The sequence below is a fragment of the Ochotona curzoniae genome, unplaced genomic scaffold (genome assembly GCF_017591425.1).
Source record: "Ochotona curzoniae isolate NIBS_2020 unplaced genomic scaffold, NIBS_Ocur_1.0 contig_2210, whole genome shotgun sequence".
NCBI lineage: Eukaryota > Metazoa > Chordata > Mammalia > Lagomorpha > Ochotonidae > Ochotona > Ochotona curzoniae.
Window position 1 is genome coordinate 31248027 of NW_024465369.1, and position 22413 is coordinate 31270439.

A 22413-nucleotide genomic window follows, 5' to 3' on the forward strand; every position below is an offset into this window, starting at 1 on the left:
TTCCCGTTGTTAGAGTTGGGATCTATATTTAGCTGGTGGGATTAAATTGCAAAGGCTTCAGGCTGGGGCAAAGCTCACTGGTCTGCCTTTTTACAGCTAGACCTGTGTGCTGCAAGCAGCTAAGGCCTTCAGTGTCCCCTTCCTTACCCAGGTTACTCACAGAATGGATTCCCAGCGAGAACTCGCAGAGGAACTGCGGCTTTACCAATCCACCCTTCTTCAGGATGGTCTAAAAGATCTCCTGGATGACAAAAAATTTATCGACTGCACCCTCAAAGCAGGTGACAAAAGTCTTCCTTGCCACAGATTGATTCTGTCAGCTTGTAGCCCTTACTTCCGGGAGTATTTCTTATCTGACATCGAGGAGGAGAAGAAAAAGGAGGTCGTGCTGGATAATGTGGATCCCGCGGTGCTCGACTTAATTATCAAGTACCTGTACTCGGCCAGTATCGATCTCAACGACGGAAACGTCCAGGATATTTTTGCACTGGCCAGCCGCTTTCAGATACCGTCGGTGTTCACCGTGTGTGTTTCCTATCTTCAGAAAAGGCTCGCTCCTGGCAACTGTCTAGCCATCCTAAGATTAGGACTGCTTCTGGACTGCCCGCGACTCGCCATTTCCGCCCGGGAATTTGTGTCTGATCGCTTTGTACAGATTTGTAAGGAAGAGGACTTTATGCAACTGTCTCCCCAGGAGCTGATCTCGGTCATTTCCAATGACAGTCTAAACGTAGAAAAGGAAGAAGCCGTCTTTGAGGCAGTGATGAAATGGGTGCGAACAGACAAAGAAAACAGGGTGAAAAGTCTGAATGAGGTGTTTGATTGTATCCGTTTTCGCCTTATGACAGAAAAATATTTTAAAGATCATGTTGAGAAAGATGATATCATTAAAAGCAACCCAGAACTCCAGAAAAAAATTAAAGTTCTCAAAGATGCTTTTGCAGGCAAACTCCCAGAACCTAGCAAAAACGCAGAGAAGACTGGGGCTGGCGAGGTGAATGGCGATGTGGGCGACGAAGATTTACTTCCTGGCTACCTGAATGACATTCCCAGGCACGGGATGTTCGTCAAAGACCTTATCCTTTTGGTGAACGACACGGCTGCGGTAGCTTATGATCCCACAGAAAACGAGTGCTACCTGACTGCCCTGGCTGAGCAGATCCCCAGAAATCATTCCAGCATCGTTACCCAACAGAACCAGGTGTTTGTGGTGGGAGGGCTGTACGTGGACGAAGAAAACAAGGATCAGCCCCTACAGTCGTACTTCTTCCAGGTAAGAAGCTTGCACTTAAGAGGCAGAGAGGGCGGGCTGCCCCACTTGGCCCCTTGTGGATTATTGGAGCTGCTTGAATTTGCTTCTATTTGATAGCCTATCCAAGTTGCTTCCACTTTCCTACTTGGAGGATTGAGAGAAATCCTCATTTAATTGTGTGTCAGATTTAGTAAGAGGGTCAGTGACGAATGAGATTCTAATTAATGCTTAACTCACAACTCAAGGTTTTTCTTGATACTCTTTTGCCCAAAATGCTTTGTTACTGCTGATGGGTTGACAGTAATCCTTCAAAGCCCTAAATTTAATCTTGTACACTTACCTGGACAGTAGGGTTGGTATCTCCCTAAATCAATATAAAAAGTTCAAAAGGTTCATGGAAAATGCACATTATCCCCAGAATCTACAGAATTGTATCATAAAATTCAAAATTTTTAAAAATTAAATGCATATTATAAAAAATTGCAAGGAAAAATTTTTGCACCAAAACTTAATTCAAATTTTTATGAATTTTTTCAAGTATCTCATACTTCACACATTGCAAAGAAGTAATCATTAATCAGACTTCCTACTTTTTTCCAAGTTTCCTAGGATTGATTTGAAGTCCCTAATCTTTCACAGTTATGCTTAAAATGTAGGTAAGAGCCTGTGTCCATAGTCTACACACTTTGGATTATTCTCTAGGCAACACAGCACACAAGTTTTTTTAATTTGAATTATTGTTAGGAGTTTATGCTAACATGTTTACTGGGACAGGAGTTGTGCTTAGAGTATTACAACTCTTAATCTACAATTGGCTGGGAAGTATCACTATGCTCCTGAATCTATATTGTAAAATATGTAGAATTTATTTACTTCACAGAAATAAAATGAGTTAAATATACATATACAAATATATAAATCATATATAAATATATAAATCCACCTAAATTAAGAATCTCTAAATTGTATGTTTGTTTAGAGGATCTCTGTATCACATTATCAACATCTTGCACTTTATCCGTGCATGCAGCAATCAGTGGTTTAACCTTCATCTTCAGTAATGCCAATACCAGTGTTTTGCTGCTTACAACTGGCTCAGATTTGGTTTAGGTCATGGCTAATCATGGCCTGGAGCTTCAGGCACTTGAGCTGGAATGGCCAAAGATAAGCTAGTGTAGAATGTCAAACTACAGCCATTGTATGCTCTCAAAGTATGTGACTACTGTGCATTCACAAAATACTACCTTTAATCAACTTTTTCTAATTTTAAAGATGGAGTTGTAATACATATTAACTATGTTAATTCTCAAATTTTCCAGGGAAAGTGTTATAAGTATTTAAACAATGACCTAGAAATTTGTTAAATCATAATTTTAAATTCAATACATTTTAAAAAGATAAAAATTTTTATTTTAAAATAAGTTATAAATACCAGTGTTCTTCACAATACTCGTGAGAAATGTAATTAAAATGTTTGTTTCGGAGCAAAAAAAAAAACATGGATCCAGTTGGTTTTTTTTTTCATAACACTCATTTTCCATTGAGCTTTGGAAGCTCCTTCAGATATCCAAAAGTAAAAATATTGAAAGACAAGCAGATACTTAGATATACATACAAGGAATAGTTCTAGCCATGAAATAACTCCTCCTAGAGTTTATTTTTTATTTTGCAATTAACTTATTGAATATCCATAATCTAGACCCTAGTCATTTCATCTTTATCCAAGTCTCTTCTACCACATACTCCATCCTCTACCACTGCCCTTACTTTTCTAACTTGGTTTCTCATTTCTGGTTCAAGGAATCCACTTTTCATTCTTTATACCTACCAAAAAGACAGTACACAGAATTGGAAGCTCACCTCCCTATTTCTATCCATTTCTTGCTACTTGTCAAAGACACAAATAATAGAACAAGACAGCAGGATGAAAACATCTGACCATAAAAAAAATCTGTGATTCACACATTATTGGGGTAAAAATTCCAGATTTTGTATTTTCCTAATTGTGTTTTATATATACTAATTTAGTAGTAACTTGATGCTTACTACATGTTGTAAAAAGACTGAGATATTTCTTAGTAGAATGAGGTTTAAGGGTTTTATCCCCACAGAATTAATAGCTTTACCAGTTTGAACAGCACCAGATGTTAATAGGTCCAAATCCTATTTTTAAACAATGAAGTTAAATAGCTGGACAGCTCATGTATCAAAGAGCCCGACAGGCAGTCTACTGTGACATATGCTATAGAAAGGGCCCAATAAAAAGTAATTGAAGAAGGTGGACACTGTTGTACAATGTGGGTCTAGAATTAAAATGTATGCCATTCCATTTTTAAGAAAAACTATGGAATTGTGAGTTTGGGACAATGATTTGATCAATCTGTGCCTCAGTTTCCCTGTAGGTAAAACAGGGATGATAAAGTGTCTGTCCTTGGGGACTATCCAAGAAAAGCATTTAGGGCAAGACTTGATACAAAGCCAAAACCCTGTGTTCATTGTTATTTCTACTGTAATGTACACTATATTTTAAAATAAATTTTTTCAAAACTTAAAACTAAAAAAAAAAATACATATAATTGACCAGATAGGACACTACACAATGTATACATGTACAAAACCATCACGTAGCACTTCATAAAGATGTGCAGTTTTGAGGATCTGTTACAAAAATATAAAAAAGAGAGACAAAAGGCAGTTGGGAGAAAAAAGAAAAAAAAACTACAGTAAGGCTAGGCAGAGGCAGAAAGCAACTGTAAGCAGAGCTAACAGTGCACGTATGGAGGGTAAAGCCCTCTTCATTAGTCCGCGTGGCCTTTGTTTAGCTGAGGTTCCTCAGACACCTCTCTCTGTACAGCAGCCTTTTTTGTCCACATCTATTCCTGGTATCCAGCAAATCTGAATTTCACTATTTTCTTCTGTTAACTCCAAGTAGCACAAGACTGCAGCTAGACTCCCTAGCAGTGTGCATGGCTTGGTGTCCAAAAATGCAAAGTAGAAAAACCTTAAAATGACTAGCAGTGAGTACTATGGGAACAGAAGGGGGCCAGGATCACCTATTCCATAGCATGGGCCCTGGGAGGGTCACAGAGGGACTGCAGAAGTGGCACCAGTAAAACCTAGAAAAGCTACAACTGCCTGAATTAAAAAAAAAAAAAAAAAAAAAGTTTTTCAAATGACTGGAAGCCAAGATCAAGATCAAGAAACTGACATTAACACCTACTTGTACTGTAATTAAAAACAAGGTAAACCTAATCATTTTTTAATGAAAATACTGCCTAACCTCCCAGTTGTCTGAGGATTGAGCGACAGACAGGTCCAGCTGTCCCCGGTGCTGGCTTGGGATTGTGTTAAATTTAGCATGCAGGGGTCATTCGCATACCATGCCCCTCCCTCTCTCCCCAGTGTCCTCAAAGTGTTAGGATTTCTAGTTTCAAACTGAACAAAGCAAGAAAAAGGAAAAACGTCTGGTTGCCACTAACCTCTTGTGGTAATCCCAGCATTCTTCTTGGTAATTTTGGGCTGCAATTTAATATTTTGGGATTGTAATTTTATTTTCCTTGAGAGATCTTTGACGACCTTAATGAATCCTAAACATAAAGCATAGCCTCGCTTGTAGTACCCCTGTAACTTTCCTCTAATAAGCTTCACACTTCCTCATCTCCTTCTTCTTTTCTTCCAGCTTGATAATATAGCTTCTGAGTGGGTTGGACTTCCACCTCTGCCTTCTGCCAGGTGTCTCTTTGGTCTGGGAGAGGTAGATGACAAAATCTATGTAGTTGCAGGCAAAGACCTTCAGACAGAGGCCTCACTGGATTCGGTCCTGTGCTACGATCCTGCGTAAGTTGGCATGACATTCCTGCTCCCTAAGCATTTCAGTGTATGAGCATCTATTAACACACTCTTTATTTTCTGATCCTGAGATTTACTAAAAGTATTTACATCCTATTATCTAATTTTAGGGCTGCAAAGTGGAGTGAAGTAAAAAAACTTCCTATCAAAGTCTATGGCCATAATGTGATTTCACATAAAGGAATGATATATTGTCTAGGAGGAAAGACAGATGACAAGTAAGTACCCTGAAACCTTAATGTATATATACCACTGATTTTTTTTTTTAATTTCAAGGGTTTCTTCCTCTTTGCACTTGGATCTATAAAATGAAATGTGACTTGGATCCCACTCTTTATGTATGGGAGGTAAAATTTAAAATAGCATTCTGAAAAGTTATCGCGAATTATTATAAAAGATTTCCAAAGGGAAAATTTGGCTTTCATGAGCCCAGCACGGTGGCCTAGAGGTTAAGGTCCTTGCCTTGAATGCACCAGGATCCCAAATGGACACCGGATCTAATCCCGGCAGCTCCACTTCCCTTCCAACTCCCTGCTTGTGGCCTGGGAAGGCAATCGAGGATGGCCCAAAGCTTTGGGAACCTGCACCCGCGTGGGAGACACAGAAGAGGATCTGGATTCCTGGCTTCAGATTGGTGCAGCACCAGCCGTTGTGCTCACTTGAGGAGTGAATCATCGGACGGAAGATCTTCCTCTCTGTCTCTCTCCTCTCTGTATATCTGACTTTGCAATTTAAAAAAATAATAATAAATCTTTTTTTAAAAAAAATTAGCATTCAGAAGTAGCTAAAGTAAATGTGTAGGCACCAAGCATATTTGATAAGCTCAATCTTAAGCTTTCTTATGTGGGAAAAGCAGCATCTAGCAGCACAATCAAGTTTTTTGTTTGTTTGTTTGTTTGTTTTTTAGAGTTACAGAGAGATCTTCCATCTGCTGGTTCACTCCCCAAATAGCTGCAATGGCTAGGGATGGGCCAGGTTGAAGTTACAAGCTAGGAACTTCTTTGGGGTCTCCCATATGCGTGCAGGGCCCAAGTACTTGGACCATCCCTGCTGATTTCCCAGCACCTTAGCAGGGAGCTGGATGAGAAGTGGAGCATCCAGGACTTGAACTGGCGCCCATATGGGATGCCAATGGAGCAGGCAGGGCTTTACCCGCTATGCCACAATACTGATTGCAACACCATTAAGTACTTTAAATCACTGATTTGTAATTGTAGTTCACTGTGTAAAACAGAATTGATTGATTCACTTTGCCATAAGCAGATCAAAAACTTATGTACTTTTTAATGTGACATTTAAAATATATTTTCAAAGATAATAATGCACTAAAAATATCATGGATTTGCAGTTTATATTAATAAGATGGAAACTGGATAGGTCAGACTGAAACTGAGAAGTATAAAGATTGGTAAGAGGGCAGTTTTTCTTCAGTGATGTTTTACACATTGACTGACAGAGATGATATTCAATATAATTAATAATTTCAAAAATAGCTGCTGATTAGCCAGAACAGACACCTGCTGTTGGCACTGGTACTTAGGCTCTTGTGAGAAAGCCTGGATAAAGTTTTTTTTTTTTAAGATTTATTTTTATTTTTATTGAAAAGTCAGATATACAGACAGGAGGAGAGACACTGAGGAAGATCTTCCATTGTTGCTTCACTCCCCAAGCAGCCACAACAGCCAGAGCTGAGCAGATCCGAAGCTTATGCGGGTCCAGGGTCCCAAGGCTTTGGGCCATCCTTCACTGCTTTTCCAGGCCATACGCAGGGAGCTGGATGGGAAGCAGGGTTGCCAGGATTAGAACAGGCACCCACATGGCATCCCAGCATGTGTAAGACAAGGACTTTGGCCAGTAGGCTACCGCGCTGGACCCAGGATAAAGTTTTAGGACAAACTTTGTATACAGGCACTTCTCAAGGTTAAGTAATCAGGAATGATCTTGGAAGACTGAGAAGTGCATCTCACTGCTCCCGAAGTCAGGCCATTAACCAAGCATACTGCCTTCCTGTTAAATGAGCAACAATAGTTTAGCAAGTAAAGTTGAATTTCCTACCCCTGAAAACGGCCTGGTTTGGATTGTCATCATTTGCCCAGGCTGTTTAGTTACCAGGGATGTCCATTCTGGGAAAGGATTCCATCAGGACAAAGTAGGAAAGGTGAATAAAACACGGAAATGTATAGGAGATCCTATGTGCTAGAGTTAATCATTAGTGGTGATTACCCCATTAAAATGACAAATATTAAATGGAAAATGTATTTTTAAGAAAGCAATGGTTTGGGGAAGCTGTTTGGCCTAGTACTTAAGGTGCCCATTAAAGGCCCAGCACAATACTTTAGCACTCATTGGCCAAATCCTCACCTTGCATGTGCCGGGATTCCAAATGGGCACCAATTCCTGTGCTGGCTGCTCCACTTCCCATCCAGCTCCCTGTTTGTGGCCTGGGAAAGCAGTAGAGGACGGCCCAAAGCCTTGGAACCCTGCACCCTCATGAGAGACCTGGAAGAAGCTCCTAGCTCCTGGCTTCAGATCAGCTCAGCTCTGGCCATTGAGGCCACTTGGGGAGTGAACCCGCAGACAGAATATCTTTCTGTCTCTCCTCCTCTCTGGAAATCTCCATTTCCAATAACACTTAAACAAACAAACAAACAAAAAGATGCCATGAAACCATTTGTGTGTATTGAAATGCCTGGGCTCGACTTCTGACTTGGCTCCAGACTCCAGCTACCTGCTGAAGCAAGCCTCAGAAGCAATAGTGATGGCTCAGTTCATTGAGCTCCTGCCTCCCGCATGGGACATCTGGATTAAGCTCCCACCTGCTCACTTCATACCAGCCCAGTCCCGTGGACATTTCAGGCATGTGGGGAGTGAAACAGTGACTTGGAGTCCTCTTTCTCTTTCCCCTCACCTGCCCTCTTGCACACTCCCTCTCTCTTAAATACATGTAATTTTTTAAATCAATGATTTTCACATATTCTGTTGATATTCAACAACACTGTACTCAAAAAATTTGGTATCTCCCTTAATCTCAGCTATTCCCATCAAATCAATATTTAAAGGAAAGCATATTACAAATCACTTAGTGTCAGATCTTATTTTGAGCATGTTTTCTAAGTGAGTAGAATAGAAAATCACCATTAAGCAGTGTTATGACTTTGGAAACATAGGTACCCTGCCAAAATTATTTAAATTGTTTCCTCCAAGTAGCATTAGTAACTAGGAAAATGATATGTCAGTAAGAAGCATGTGGGTCTTGTCATAAGAATATAACAATATGATTAAGCAAAACAGCATTTCTTGATAAAGATCAACATAAAAAACTTGGAATGAGTCCTTATACAAGAGTTAGAACTGAATTGCATAAATTACAGTTAATGTACATGGAGGGAATTATTTTATATCATGTTTTTATCAGGAAGCTTTTTTAAAATTAAGATTTACTTGGAATGTAGAATTACAAAGAGAGGGAGAGAGACAGAGATCTGTTGTCCACTGGTTCACTCACCATAGAGTTATCACTGGGCCAGGCTGAAGCCAGGATTGGTTTCATTTGGGTCTCCCATATGGGTACAAGCATGTGGGCTGTCTTCTGCTGCTTTCCTGGGCATACAAACAGGAAGCTGGATTGGAAGAAGAGCAGCTGGAACTCAAACCAGCATCCATATGGAAAGCCACTGTTGTGGGTGGTAGCATAACTTGTTATGCCACTAACACTGACCCCCAAGAAACTTTCCAGTGATACCTGTAGTCAAGTATTAGGGAAATGCTTCTACTCCAGGTATCTGACCCTTTCTGATTAAGAGGCTGGTGCCATAGTGTGGTAGGCTAAGCTTCTGCCTATAGCACTGGCATCCAATATGGGCACTGGTTTGTGTCATGGCTGCTCCCTTTCTCATCCAGCTCCCTGCCTATGGACTGGGAAAGCAGTGGAGGATGGCCCCTACACCCACATGAGAAACCAGGAAGAGGTTCCTGGTTCTTAACTTTGAATCAGCTCAGCTTTCATTGTCTAATACATAGTCCAACATTTCTTTTTTCTTAAGATTTATTATTTATTTTTATTGGAAAGTCAGATATACAGAGAGGAAGACAGAGGAAGATCCTCCATCCGTTGATTCACTCTCCAGGTGGCCTCAATGGCTGGAGCTAAGCCAATCCAAAAACAGGAACCAGGAGCCTCTTCCAGGTCTCCCATGTAGGTGCAGGGTCAAGGATTTGGGCCATCCTCAACTGCATTCCCAGATCAGAAGCAGAGAGCTGAATGGGAAGCTCTCTGGGACATGAACTGGAACATGAACCTGCGCCTATATGGGACCTGGCTCATGCAAGACGAGGACTTTAGCCACTAGGCTACCACGCAGGCTGAATCCAACATTTCTTAAAATACACTATTATATTAATGGTAAATGAAATGAGATCTTATTAGTTAAATATAAAATAGGTATATTGGCATCTGATTATTATTACAATGATTATTTAAAAACCTATTTGAAAGATTGATAAGAAAGGTAGAGGATCTTCCATCTATTGGCTCATTCCCCAAATGGCCCCAATAAAGCCAGGAGCCTAGAACTCCATCAGCTCTCCCCCATGGCTTGGATGGCAGGGGTTCAAGCACTTGGATCATCTTTTATTGACTTCTCAGGCATATTGGCAGCAAACTAAATGGGAGGAGAAGCAACAGACACACCGATGTAGAATGCCAGCATCAGAAGCTGTGGCTTAACCTGCCAGGCTCCCACCTAATCAAAAAGTTAACTTATTTTCATTCCTAATATATTCAAATAATGAAATAATAAACCTAGTATTTCTTGTTACTGAGGCATAATAAAGGATCTGTGATATTTTTAACTCAGAATAAAAACAATGTTTCCTATTAAATTTAGGGGCAGATAGGATTACAATCTATTGTTCCTGGACTTCTAAGCAGTTCCCTAGATATTAAGATACCCTACATTCTGGGGGAACAATGAGTTCATAAAACAATTTTGGTTCCCATATTTGTCCTTTGCCTAGCAGCAGATATTGCCCTTAAGACTTCTGTGGCAATTTTCTGGTCCTCTGTTAGTACTCTCTCCTTCATGAGGAGAAGCAAGGCCAATTTACTAGAGAGGATGCTTTGCAGAAAAGATCTTAAACATGGACATTTGTTCTTTTCTGTTTACAGAAAGTGTACAAACAGGGTGTTTATCTACAATCCCAAAAAAGGAGACTGGAAGGACCTGGCTCCCATGAAAACCCCGCGCTCCATGTTCGGGGTGGCGGTCCACAAAGGGAAAATTGTGATCGCAGGAGGCGTCACAGAGGATGGCCTTTCAGCTTCCGTGGAGGCCTTTGACCTCACCACCAACAAGTGAGTGGCTGTGGCTCCCAGCAGGGGCCGCTGTGCATTGTAACTGTTAGAACATGGTGGGCAGGGGCAGGGAGAAGTACTTTGCCCAGGGTTTCTTCTACTGCTTCTGTGAATAAAAATCCCAGCATTTGGACATGCTATGTGTTTGTAAGTTGGAGCACGTGACCCTCAAGTTCATGTTGCCGTCCTGCGCTTGTCCCTGCTTGTCCCTAACTTTGTGAATGTAGTCATGCAGTGGTAAAACTTCTGAACAATTACACACATAAAGACAGATAGCCACATCTCTACAGAGTTTTTCAATTGGAAATACAGTTCTTTGAATATGAAAACATCTTAATTATGACTGATGTGTTTCTTTGAGCTTTTTATACCTTTATTGAAACTTTTATTTTTAAGCTTTTAATGACAATATGACAAATATTTGCTATTCTTATATAAGATTAACCTTTTTCAAATCTTTGGGTTCACACTTCTAGATGAATATATACTTGAATATTATTTTGGCAATGAATCAAAATCAGAGCACTGTTATTACATTTTTTAGAAACTATGTATGCTTGACTACAGAATTTTTCAGTGTCTGAAAATCACAAGCAAAGTAAAAACCTCTTTTACCTAAAGAGCACTAAAAATATTTTAAGACTATTCCTAGGTGCTCATGATTTCAGCAGTTATAGAAACAGCACACAAACTTGTAAATCCTCTATTCCTAGATTTATATACTTATTATATTTATATACTTATTATATGCTTTTCTAAAAAAGGCAAAGCTAACAAAAATGTTGCTTATAGTTATATTTGACAACTAGAATAACGAGGATATTTGTTTTCTTGTGCACGTTCCATACTTTCTGTACTATAATGCACATATACTATCTTTATGTTAAAAAGAGTTGAGAGAGGAAGGTTCAAAGCAAAACTATGAGAGCCACCAAAATGTCAGGATAATGCTATAGAGAGCTAGCACATGTCTAACTCATTCCTGAAACTTGCAACCATTTTCCTTGATTTTATCTTCAGCTGTCCTATTTCAGAAGGCTGTTAATATTTTTAAAATTCTCTTTAATCCTTTATAATAGAAATCTATGAATCATAAAAAATAAATTTTCCATCCTTAGCTTCTGAGTCTTATCATGTACCTCTATTACAAAGGAAATGATGTTTGTTGAGAAAAACTTGAAATTAAGTAATAAATATTTACATTAGTATTCAAACTCAATATAACACAGAGGCAGGTTGTGAGTCCAGGAACCCCGTAAGTACCACAGAACCCACTGTGTTTAACAAGTACTTTGGAAACCACTGCTCAAGAGACTAAGGGATGAAACATTCAGAGTGGTTCACTGAAGGCCTTATATCTAGTGTGATTATTGTACCTTTCAAATTAAGCAAATTTAAAACACTTTCTAGGCACAAACTTAATCTACTTTTGGATGACTATGCTACTTAGATTTAAAGATTATTTCCTACAATTATTCAATAGCTACAATTAAGTTTTCCATTTACTGTATTTTCAACAATACCCAGATGGGAAGTGATGACTGAATTTCCCCAAGAAAGAAGCTCCATCAGTTTGGTCAGCCTGGCTGGATCCCTGTATGCCATTGGTGGTTTTGCTATGATTCAACTAGAGTCTAAAGAATTTGCACCCACTGAAGTCAACGACATATGGAAGTAAGTTCTCTTTGCTCCAATTTGCAGAAATCAGATATTGAGATAAATGAAAACTGAGCAAAAATTCTTAGTAACTAATAAGTCAAACTTCCCCAATATGCAATCTATTTATTGTTTGTAAACCAAATACTTCAAAAGTTATTGAACATTTGCCATATGCTTGATCAAGTACTGCTTCGAGTGAGCTGTGTGAGCTTGGGAAAGAACTTATGTGGGCCTTTTTTATCAATCAATAAGATGAGAGTTGGAGCACTAATCTTCCAACCTCCATTCCAGTTCTAAATAGGCAACACAGTAGGTATCCAGTAAAGGGAAAGCTGCCTACCTTTCCACAAGTCACTTACTTCCTAAGAAAATAGAAATCTGAGAACGAAAAAAATTTAACCTCTTTTATAGGTTTTCATGAAATCATTAATACTGCTTTGGATTGAATTTAAATGATCTTCCAGTTGTTTGAGGATTCAGTTAACAAAGGACTTAAACAACAAAATAAAAGTAAAAGTAACAATCCATTTTACCTCCTGATAGGTACAGGGCAGTTCTCCCAAATATGACACTTGGCAATTATTGCTTAGGCCTAAAAAAAAAGGAATGTTTTAGTGGGCAGGGGTGTGTTTTACCAGAGTGCTTAATGCAGTGAGTGTTCGGTGGAAACCAGCGTGCATCCAGGAAGCCTCAGGGCAGAGATGGCTGGTTCGTGCTGTGCAGTCACACCATCAGGCAGTGTTCAGATGCCTCCTCAGCACCAGGAGACCACATGTGCCTGCCCCACAGCCCCTGCAGCCCTCTGCCCAGGCTCCGTGCCTGCTCCTCTGAGTCCACAGAAAGTAGATCCTAGGTGTCAGAGGTGAACATAAGCGGAGTCCATGCAGCACACTCATTTGGAAACCATGACACTTGTGGTTTACCTGTCACTTTAAAGGCCAGTCTTCACGTGAAGCTGGCTGCTTTTAGCTGACCTGCCATCAGATTATCCAGGGCCTCACCATTTGTCTGCAGAACAGGTGGTGGTATCAACTCCTGGGAACTTCTTAGAAATACAGAATCCCAGGCCCCACCCCAGATATAACGAATCAGAACTTGCATCTTAGCAAGATTTCAAAGTGGCTGGCTTGCATATTTTTAGCTACATCTTTGAAGGAGTATCCCTTATGCCTAATAAGTGAAGGCTTCCACTAAGACTTGAGAGTGGCTCGACTTTTTTCCCCCATTTCAGAATCAGCAGGTGCTTTATCCTTAGCTATGAAACTGGAAGGCTGATTTTTGTTTGTTTGTTTGTTTGTTTTTGCATTTGGAAGTTATTTCCCTAAGTGGTAAAAGTAACTAGCTGTGAGAGGCAAAGAAAAAGTGGTTATAAAAGGAAATTGTTTACTATCCCTTTTTCCCAAAAATAGAAGAGAAAAAAAATTTTTCAGGAGCAAAGAGGCTTACAATTAGCAAGAGAGTGATATGGAGAAAACCTGGAAGCACAAAAAGAGGGAGTAAATGCTGTTAAGCTGGGAAGGTAGGGACTTTGAGGAACAGGGTTATATATCTCAGGCTAATGGGCCAAGCTTCTCAGTCCCGACTGCATTACTGTTGTCTCAGATGCCTTTAAAAAAAGTATTTCTTTTCATTTTATTAGAAAGGCAGAGACAGCTTCCATCCAGTAGTTAATTCTAAATGTTTACAGCAGCTTGGGCTGGGCCAGGCTGAAGTCAGGAGTCAGGAACTCAATCCAGGTCTCTCACAAGAAGGGACCCAAGAACTTGAGTGATCCACCTGGCTGCGTGTCAGGGATCAAAAGTGAAGGAATTAGGACTTGAATCAGGCACTCAATATGGGATGCTGGTGTCCTAACTGGCACTCTAAACCAGCATGCCCAATGCTTACCCTGCATAGGATGCTTAAAAACTATCAGTTCCTGGGCCTTAGCACCGACCAATTATAGGTTTCTGGAGCTGGGCCTGTTTCCTAAAATCTTCACAGACAATTTTAACAGACAGCCAAGTGGAGTAATACTGATGTTAAGGAATTGTGCTGTTAACTACCTGAGCCTCATCTGATTCACCCTGGTTCCTAACGGTAGACAAAACCACCGAGCCATGGCATGAGGTAGGTGTAGACAGCACAGCAACAAACAAGGGGCCCGTACATTGCTGAGAGGAACTTTCTGTGTTTTATTTTGCTATCAAAACAGTGCTTCCCAAACCTGCCTGCACATTAGGGTGATTGACAGCTTTGAAAAGTACCACTGCCTTAGTCCCACCCTTACTGTAGGCTTTAGCTGGTTTGGGATATGACTGGGGCTTTGGAAGTTTCAGAAGATTCTCAAATGCACTGACACTCTTAGCCATATCTATCCCTATAAGGAGATGAAAGCCAGTGCACCACATTTTAAATCTATAGGCTCTGTTACAGCCACATGCAAAAATATTTCATTTCTCACATTTTTTCACGGTGATCACTCCATTATTTAGGATTGATTGGACTGAAATTAAAATATGACTGCCAGGAAAATACATTTTTAAGTCACATTTAACTACAAAATCCTGTTGCTTAAATGTCTTCTATCTTCTTTTCTGTCTGCACTTTCTATCTAGCTGTGAGAGGCTGCTAAGGTACCTTAGAGGTAGCAGAATATGGCCTGAGTACTTTGGTTCTTGTTGCCCAAGTGGGAAACCCACAAGGAGCTTCTGGTGCCCAGCTTTGGTCTGCCCTAGATCTAGCAGGCATTTAGGGAGAGGATTAATGCATGGAAGGTTCTCTCTCTCTCTCCCACCCTCTCTTTCTCTCTCCCCTGTATGGGAGCAAATGAAGTAACTAAACTCACAGTCAGCCTCTTCCCCCATTTTGGAATGTTAAGGAACAGTCAGTTTCCCTGTCCGTTATTCCTCTACTCTGGACAGTCTTGATTTTCAGAGAAGGTTGAACCCCTTGGGTATCCAGCTGACATTCTGTGACAACCATTCCAGCATTTGCTCACTTAGAGAGTCAGGGTTGTTTTACCACACAGGTGTCCCCTCCTCTGGGTAGGGGCTGGTAGGTTTGTTTCATTTGTTCACTGAACACATGGAATGCTCTAAAACTACTCAAAACTGATTATTGCTGTTTCCCTCCCTCAGGTACGAAGATGATAAAAAAGAATGGGCTGGGATGTTGAAGGAGATACGTTATGCTTCGGGAGCTAGTTGCCTAGCAACACGTTTAAATCTCTTCAAACTGTCCAAACTGTAAAAAGGTGACAAAACCTAATAGATTTGGACATAGTTTCTTTGGTTATCAGGCCTTTAATTTATTCTGTTTTTTTTTTAAGCATGTACAGGGATTCATGTGGAAATTATTTGCTGTTAATGCCTAAGCAGGGAGAATCGAACTTCAAGGTCACACTCTCCAGTGTGCCGATCAGAGCTTAAATCCATTTTTCTAATAAGGAATTAAATTGACAGTTGAACAAATTCATTTTTTTAAATCTGTCTCACTCAATGGATTGAAAAAGAAATTCCTAAACTGAGTAATTTACTAATTATTTCTTTTGTATTGGGATACTTTTATACTTATTTTTTGCATTACAAATGGAATTCAAGAAGTACATCCACATTTTTTAAATGTTTAATCAAAAAGCCTTTCCTCATGCTTAATCCTGTGTGTTGTATTAAAGATTATGTGCCATAAAAAGATGTTGAGACTGCTGTGAAAAGATTGTAATAAAGGTTTTCATTTGAAGGGAAGAGTAAGTAAAGGTAGTTGAATACAAACAGCCTTTCTTTTTCCCCATTCTTTTTGCGACACTAACGTATGGATTTCCAAATAACTTTTTTAAAGGTTAAATTTAAGATTAGTTGATGATAGTCTTGAAACCATTAACTACAGTATCTGAGGCGGGTGGATGGGGGTGCACAGCTGAAATCAGTAGATCTGTGACTGCAGGGACATACATCGGGGCACTTCGGGAAAGGACGAGGAGGGTATATACCCACTGGTTTCATTTTTAGCAAACCTGGCTGTTCTTACATGTGATGTGGGTGTCCCACCTGGCATCTTCACTGCTGGGCCAAATGCCTGCCCCTGGAAATCGTGAGTAAATGACCTTGACATACCTTCCTCTCACCATGGCACATAGTCTAATTTGTCATGTACCATGGCTCTTGCTCCCCTTTCTCTAGCTACCTTAATCAAATGGTTTTCATTTTTTTTAAATGTGTGCGTTGATTTTAGTCATTTGAAGATGCCAGGTGGGACACCCACATCATGTGTAGGAACAGCCAGGTTTGCTAGGCGCTCTGGCTGCTGACTCAGGCTCCCTCGGGAGGTAGAGGTAATGGTTCAAGCACGTGGGCTCCTGCCATTCGTGAGAGAACTGGATTGTGTCACCAACGCCTGGCTTCAGGGCGGGCCACTGCAGGCAAGCACTTAGGGCATGAGTAGCAGGTGGACACTTAGTCCCCTTACCTCACAAACAAAAATAAAGTTAGAAAAATGGTTTATTATGACTCCTTATGAAGGGCTATACTATTGTAACAATATGGGGAAAATCAATCGGGGGGAGTGAGATTTTAGGGGGGGAATCCCAGACTGTACGGAATTGTACCATAAAATTGAAAATTAAAATTAAAAAAGTGTTTAAAGATTTCCATATATCTCAAGTATACAATAAATGATTTTCGATTACTTTCAGCAGTCTAATTATTTCATTTTAAAAGTTACATAATGAAAATATAACTTTATTCAAGAGTTTGTTTCTCGGCATCATTTGCTTAAGAAATAAGACACATTCATGAACATGGATAATTCAAGACAGATGTCAACATATCTGATTACACAAATGAATATCTTAAGGAAATTCAGGAGGGAGGATGAATTTCAGTTGTTTACTGTTCTAGTGTTTTTCACAAAGTTTTGTGACATTCACATTCTGAAGGCCATTAAGTATGAGGGCTCAAGTCATGCAAGTTCATTGGCTATATCAAATATATAGCAAACATATTTCATCCAAGCCATGAGCCTATGCAGCAAATTACATATAGGACACATGTTTTAAAGCTGTGTTTACGATAGGAAGCACTCTGGCTACCAACTACATGTCATAGTAAACCAAGAAAGTCATGGAGTCAAAAGTAGTCAAATTTCAGAGGTCACTTAACTTCCCACCCTATCAGGCGGAATGAAGGTGGTTAGATTATGGCTTTTCTGCCATATTGTTCTTACACGAAAGGCTTGGGATTATATCACATAATAGGTCTCTGATAGCTATTTTATTGAACAAATGTGCTATACGACCAAAAAAAAAAAATCCTTGTATCTTCCATGTACAATCAGACCAGATGAAGATTGTCCCACTCAGTTACCACCCATTTGCATGCTTCCATTTAGAAGAAAATTCATGTCTCTGTCTTGGCTCAATCAAGCTTTCACAACTCCATCTGATCAACACTACGCTTCTTAAGATTACCAGTGATCTTCATGTAACTAAATATCATGGGCATTTCCCAGTTCCCATCTTACCTATTCAGCAGCATCTGACAGAGCCGTTTACCTGCTCCTCTTTGAAATGCTTCCTCTGCTCGGCTTCTCAGGAGTTTTTCACTACCTTGACGACTCTTCCTGCGAACACACTGGCCACCTCTGCCCATGCTGGTTGCTCTTCTTGTCTTAAGGTTGAGTGCCCTGTAGCTCAGTCCTTGCCCTTCTTCTGCTTCCTACTCTTCTCTAACCACATCTTAAACAACTGCATTTGGTCCTGTGGCATTAACCACCACCACCAAATTCCAAACTTATATCTGCAGCCTGGATCTCCCTCCTGATCTCCAAAAATTCATTTACTCAATTCTGTATTTAATACCGACATGTTTAAAGGGTGATACAGGGCCCGGCGCGGTGGCGCAAGTGGTTAAAGGTCCTCGCCTTGCACGCCTGGGATCCCATATGGGCGCCGGTTCTAATCCCAGCAGCCCCGCTTCCCTTCCAGCTCCCTGCCTGTGGCCTGGGAAAGCAGCAGAGGACAGCCCAAAGCCTTGGGACCCTGCACCCGCATGGGAGACCCGGAAGAGGCTCCTGGCTTCGGATCACTTGGGGAGTGAATCATCGGACGGAAGCTCTTCCTCTCTGTCTCTCCTCTCTGTATATCCGCCTTTCCAATAAAAAATAATAAAAATAAATCTTTAAAAAAAAAAAAGGGTGATACAAATTCCATATGTCTAAAACAAACATATCTCCATACCCCAGCCACGTTCTTGCTTTCCCATAGACTTCTCTGTCTTAGTTACTGGCAAATTAAAACCCTTTTACACGCGTAGGATAAAAACTCAAAGAATTATCCTTGACTCCGGATTTTCTCATACTCTATATCAATCAGTGAACAAGCTGTGCTGCCTCTCCCTACACAATACTCCCAAAACTCTGACCATTTTTCCTTATCTCTACTTCTACCGCTCTCTCAAAACTACTATTCATTTCTTACTTGGGTTATAGCAATGACCTTGTTACAGTTTCCTTGTTTTTACATTTTCCCTGCTGTATTCTTCCCTCCTCTCAACAGGGCAGCACCCAGTGATGCAAAAAAATGTGAGTTCATTTCGGTTCCTACTTAAACCCTCCTGTGGCTTCTCATCTTTCATGAGGTTGTATATATTTGTCCCTGTTACCTCTTGCCTTTTCTTATTCTTCCTTCCCCGCTTAACTCTGCTGTAGTCACAACAGATGTCTTGATATTCTAAAACACATCAGATATGTTCCTACCTCAGGATTTTTTTTAATTGAGTCAGGTCAGATAATTAAGTACAAGTACAGGTACAGGTGTGGCACACCATAATTCATCTTAAAATTCCAGTCATGATTTGCCTTCTCCAAATATGTGTTCTCTCAGGTAGTTCATGCGAGCTTCCTGTGTTGACAGTGCCATAGAGTTCCATTCAAAAGGAGAGATCTGTAAACAACATAGTTGGAATGAATGTTTTAAAAATATATATCTGAGAGGCAGAGCAACAGAGCATGGAAGAGACAGAGAAATTTTTCATTTGCTAATATACTCACTTTCCAAATGGATGGAACAATCGGGACTGAACTAAGCTGAAGCCAAGAGCCAGGAATTCTACCCTGGCCTCCACATGGGTGGAAGGGGCCAAGGACTTGGGCCTTTCTTTGCCTTTCCAGGGACATTATTAGGAAACTAGACTGAAAAAAGTAATTGAGGGGGCCCGGCGGCGTGGCCTAGCAGCTGAAGTCCTTGCCTTAAACGCGCCAGGATCCCATATGGGCTCCAGTTCTAATCCCGGCAGCTCCACTTCCCATTCAGCTCCCTACTTGTGGCCTGTCAAAGCAGCAGAAGACAGCCCAAAGCCTTGGGACCCTGCACCCATGTGGGAGACCCAAAAGAAGCTCCTAGTTCCTGGTTCCAGGTGGGCTTAGCTCTGGCCATTGGGGCCTCTTAGGGTGTGAACCAGCGGATGGAAGATCTTTCTGTCTCTCTTTCTCTGTGTAAACCTTTCCAAAAATAAAATAATATAAAACAAATCCTAAAGAGTAAAGAAAAAGTATCCAAAACTTAAAATGGCCTTCCAGTATATGATGCCAGTGTAATAGGCAGTGGCATAATCTGCTGTACCACAATGCTGTCCCCATGAATGAAAGTTTTGAGACGACTATAACAAGAGTCATCCTTATGACATAGTGGATAAAGCTGGTACCTGTAATACTGGCATCCCATATGGATGCAGGCTTGAGTCCTGGATACTCCACTTTTAATCCAGTTCCCTGCTATTGATCTGGGAAAGGCAATAAATGGTAACCCAAGGCCCGTGTGGTAGCCTAGCACCTAAAGTTCTGCCTTGCACGCAGAGATCCCATATGGGCATGGGTTCTAATCCCAGTGACCCCAGTTCCCATCCATCTCCCTGTTTGTGGTCTGGGAAAGCAGTCAAGGATAGCCCAAAATCTTGGGACCCTGCACCCATGTGGAAGAGCCAGAAGAAACTCCTGGCTCCTGGCTTCAGATTGGCTCAGCTCCAGCTGTTATGGACACCTGGAGAATGAATCAATGGACAGAAGATCTTCCTCTCTGTCTCCCCTCCTCTCTGTGTATCTGACTTTACAATAAAAAGACAATAAATCTTTTTTTAAAAGAAAAGAAAGCTTTCCTAGGTACTTGGGTTCCTGTACCCAAAATGGAAAACCCAAAAAAATTTCCAGGTTCCTGACTTTAGGCTGCAGCTGTTGCAGCCATTTGAGTGGTAAACCAATGGATGGAAGATCTTTCTCTGTATCTCCCTCTTCCAGTCTTGTTTCTTCCTTGAAAATAAAATAATTTAAGAATCAAAAAAAGAAAAAAAAATCTTCAAAAGACATTAGGGAAGACTTATCATTACTACTGAGCAAAGCTATGTGATCCCTATTAAATTAGTTTACATGAGTATAGCCTTTAAAATCCGTTTTAGAAGTGAAGTATGGGGCCCGGCATGGTGGCCTAGTGGCTAAAGTCCTCGCCTTGAACATGCTCGGATCCCACGTGGGCGCTGGTTCTAATCCCAGCAGCTCTACTTCCCATCCAGTTTCCTGCTTGTGGTTTGGGAATGCAGTCGAGGACGTGGGAGACCCAGAAGAGGCCGCTGACTTTGGATCTGCTCAGCTCTGCCCATTGCGGCCACTTGGGGAGGGAACCACTGGACAGATCTTCCTCTCTGTCTCTCCTCTCTGTACATCTGCCTTTCCAATAAAAATAAATAAATCTTTTTAAAAAAAAGTGAAGTATGTCCATCCTTTCAACATTACCTAGAAAACCTTTTCCTGCCTTAGCGCTCCCTTGCTCCACCTATTCCTACCACACCAACAATGCACATTTTTCCTACATATTTGTTCTCTTTAATTCTGTCCAGCTCCACAGTTCCTCTCTCCCTTATAATATATAATCAACAAATATGCTAAAGACAATATAAAAAATGAGTTTTCTCTTTATAGACACACACACTTATTTATTTATTTATTTATTTATTTATTTATTTATATGAGGGATGGTGAAAGAGAGAGAGAATGGACTCCTATCCATTGGTTCACTCCCCAGTACCTGCAATGTCCCTGGGCTCGGGCTGAAGCTAGAAGGACATCCATGTGGATGGTGGGACCCAACTCTGGGCCATCACATGCTGCTCCCAGGGTGTGCATTAGCAGGAAGCCCAAGAACTGCACAGAGAGCTGGGACTATCCCCCAAGACACCTGAAATAGTGTGTCCCAAGCAATACCTTAGCAAGCTAGGCCAAAGAACTGTTCCCTTTATTTCTAATTGTATAATTATAAATAGTTGCAGAGACATATGCTCAGTTTTAAACATTCCTTAACTTGTTAACATAAAAAGGCATTTGTGAAAATTTCATAATGAAAGTAAATGTGTCTGCTCAATTAAATGTATTTTATACCTGAATTACACGATAACCCAAGATTTCCAAATGCCGTTTTTTCATAGCAGATTTTCCTTTCAAGTGAGGGATGTTTCTACAGAAAGCTCTTGAATCCAAAAACTCCAAAGCAATCCTGCATAAGATAAACAAGTACTGACTTCCAAAATCAAAATGTGAAACTGAGTAATTGTAAGCCTTTCAAGATAAGCATGTATTGTTGAGAGAAAGAAATAAAATTATTCGCTTATTTCAGAGGAAGAAAGAAGGGACAGCAAGTCACTCCCATCCTCCCATCTGCTGTTTCAGTCCCCAAACACCTATTCCCTTAGCACAGGCTGGGGCCCAAGCCAGGAGCTGGAAACTCAATACAGACCTCCTATGTAAGTGACAGAGACCCAGTCACTTGAGCCATTACTGCTGTTTCCCAGCATCTGCATTGGCAAGAAGCTAGATTCAGAGCTGGAGCTGGGAAGCAAACCTAGGCACTGTGCGGGAAATACAGGCATCATTATCACCAGAATAAATACCTTCTCCCCAACCTATTTTTATACTGAAGAAATTAGTAACTGAGGACAAACCTATACACTTAAAGAAAATTATGAGAAATAAAATGATTTTTTAGAGTAATCATCTCCGTGCTTTCATCCATTTGTTTGCCTAATATCTATTCATTGCACACTTACTATCTGTAAAGAAGGTGCTGTGAAATAAAGCAACATAGTTTTATACTCTAGCCAAGAGTGGATGATGTTAGTCAGTACTCTAATGCAGCGCAAAAAGTGGCTAAGGATTCTCAGGAAAGCAGATGTCTAGAAGCACAAAAATGATGCTACTTCCTTTAGTTGAGGACTAGCACTTTAGAGAGAAGCTAGGCTTTGACCAGGCAAAGGAAGGCTGTCAGGGCAGAAGGCACAGG

At 40.6% G+C, this 22413-nt stretch overlaps 2 protein-coding genes across 2 annotated transcripts in view; one reads left to right on the forward strand and one right to left on the reverse strand.

Annotated features, from left to right (window-relative positions):
* KLHL41 (kelch like family member 41) lies at positions 1 to 15721 on the forward strand. Its single transcript, XM_040971680.1, has 6 exons — positions 1 to 1273; positions 4932 to 5089; positions 5212 to 5319; positions 10269 to 10454; positions 11982 to 12128; positions 15233 to 15721. The coding sequence occupies exons 1-6, from the start codon at positions 164 to 166 to the stop codon at positions 15342 to 15344; spliced, it is 1821 nt and encodes a 606-aa protein (XP_040827614.1). The 5' UTR covers positions 1 to 163; the 3' UTR covers positions 15345 to 15721.
* A 2582-nt stretch (positions 15722 to 18303) lies between these two features.
* FASTKD1 (FAST kinase domains 1) overlaps positions 18304 to 22413 on the reverse strand; it is a 37163-nt gene continuing 33053 nt past the window's right edge. The window contains exons 14-15 of the mRNA XM_040971684.1: positions 21516 to 21630; positions 18304 to 19032 (exon numbers count right to left, since the gene is read on the reverse strand). Coding sequence (XP_040827618.1) covers positions 18937 to 19032; positions 21516 to 21630 — 211 coding nt within the window. The 3' untranslated portion in view covers positions 18304 to 18936. The remainder of the gene's footprint in view (positions 19033 to 21515; positions 21631 to 22413) is intronic.

Excerpts from the sequence above, each read along its gene's own strand:
- KLHL41 (XM_040971680.1), top strand. The coding sequence starts at position 164 with ATGGATTCCCAGCGAGAACTCGCAGAGGAACTGCGGCTTTACCAATCC. Across the intron at positions 1,274-4,931 it reads TACAGTCGTACTTCTTCCAG|CTTGATAATATAGCTTCTGA; the intron begins GTAAGAAGCTTG and ends CTTTTCTTCCAG. Across the intron at positions 12,129-15,232 it reads GAAGTCAACGACATATGGAA|GTACGAAGATGATAAAAAAG; the intron begins GTAAGTTCTCTT and ends TCCCTCCCTCAG.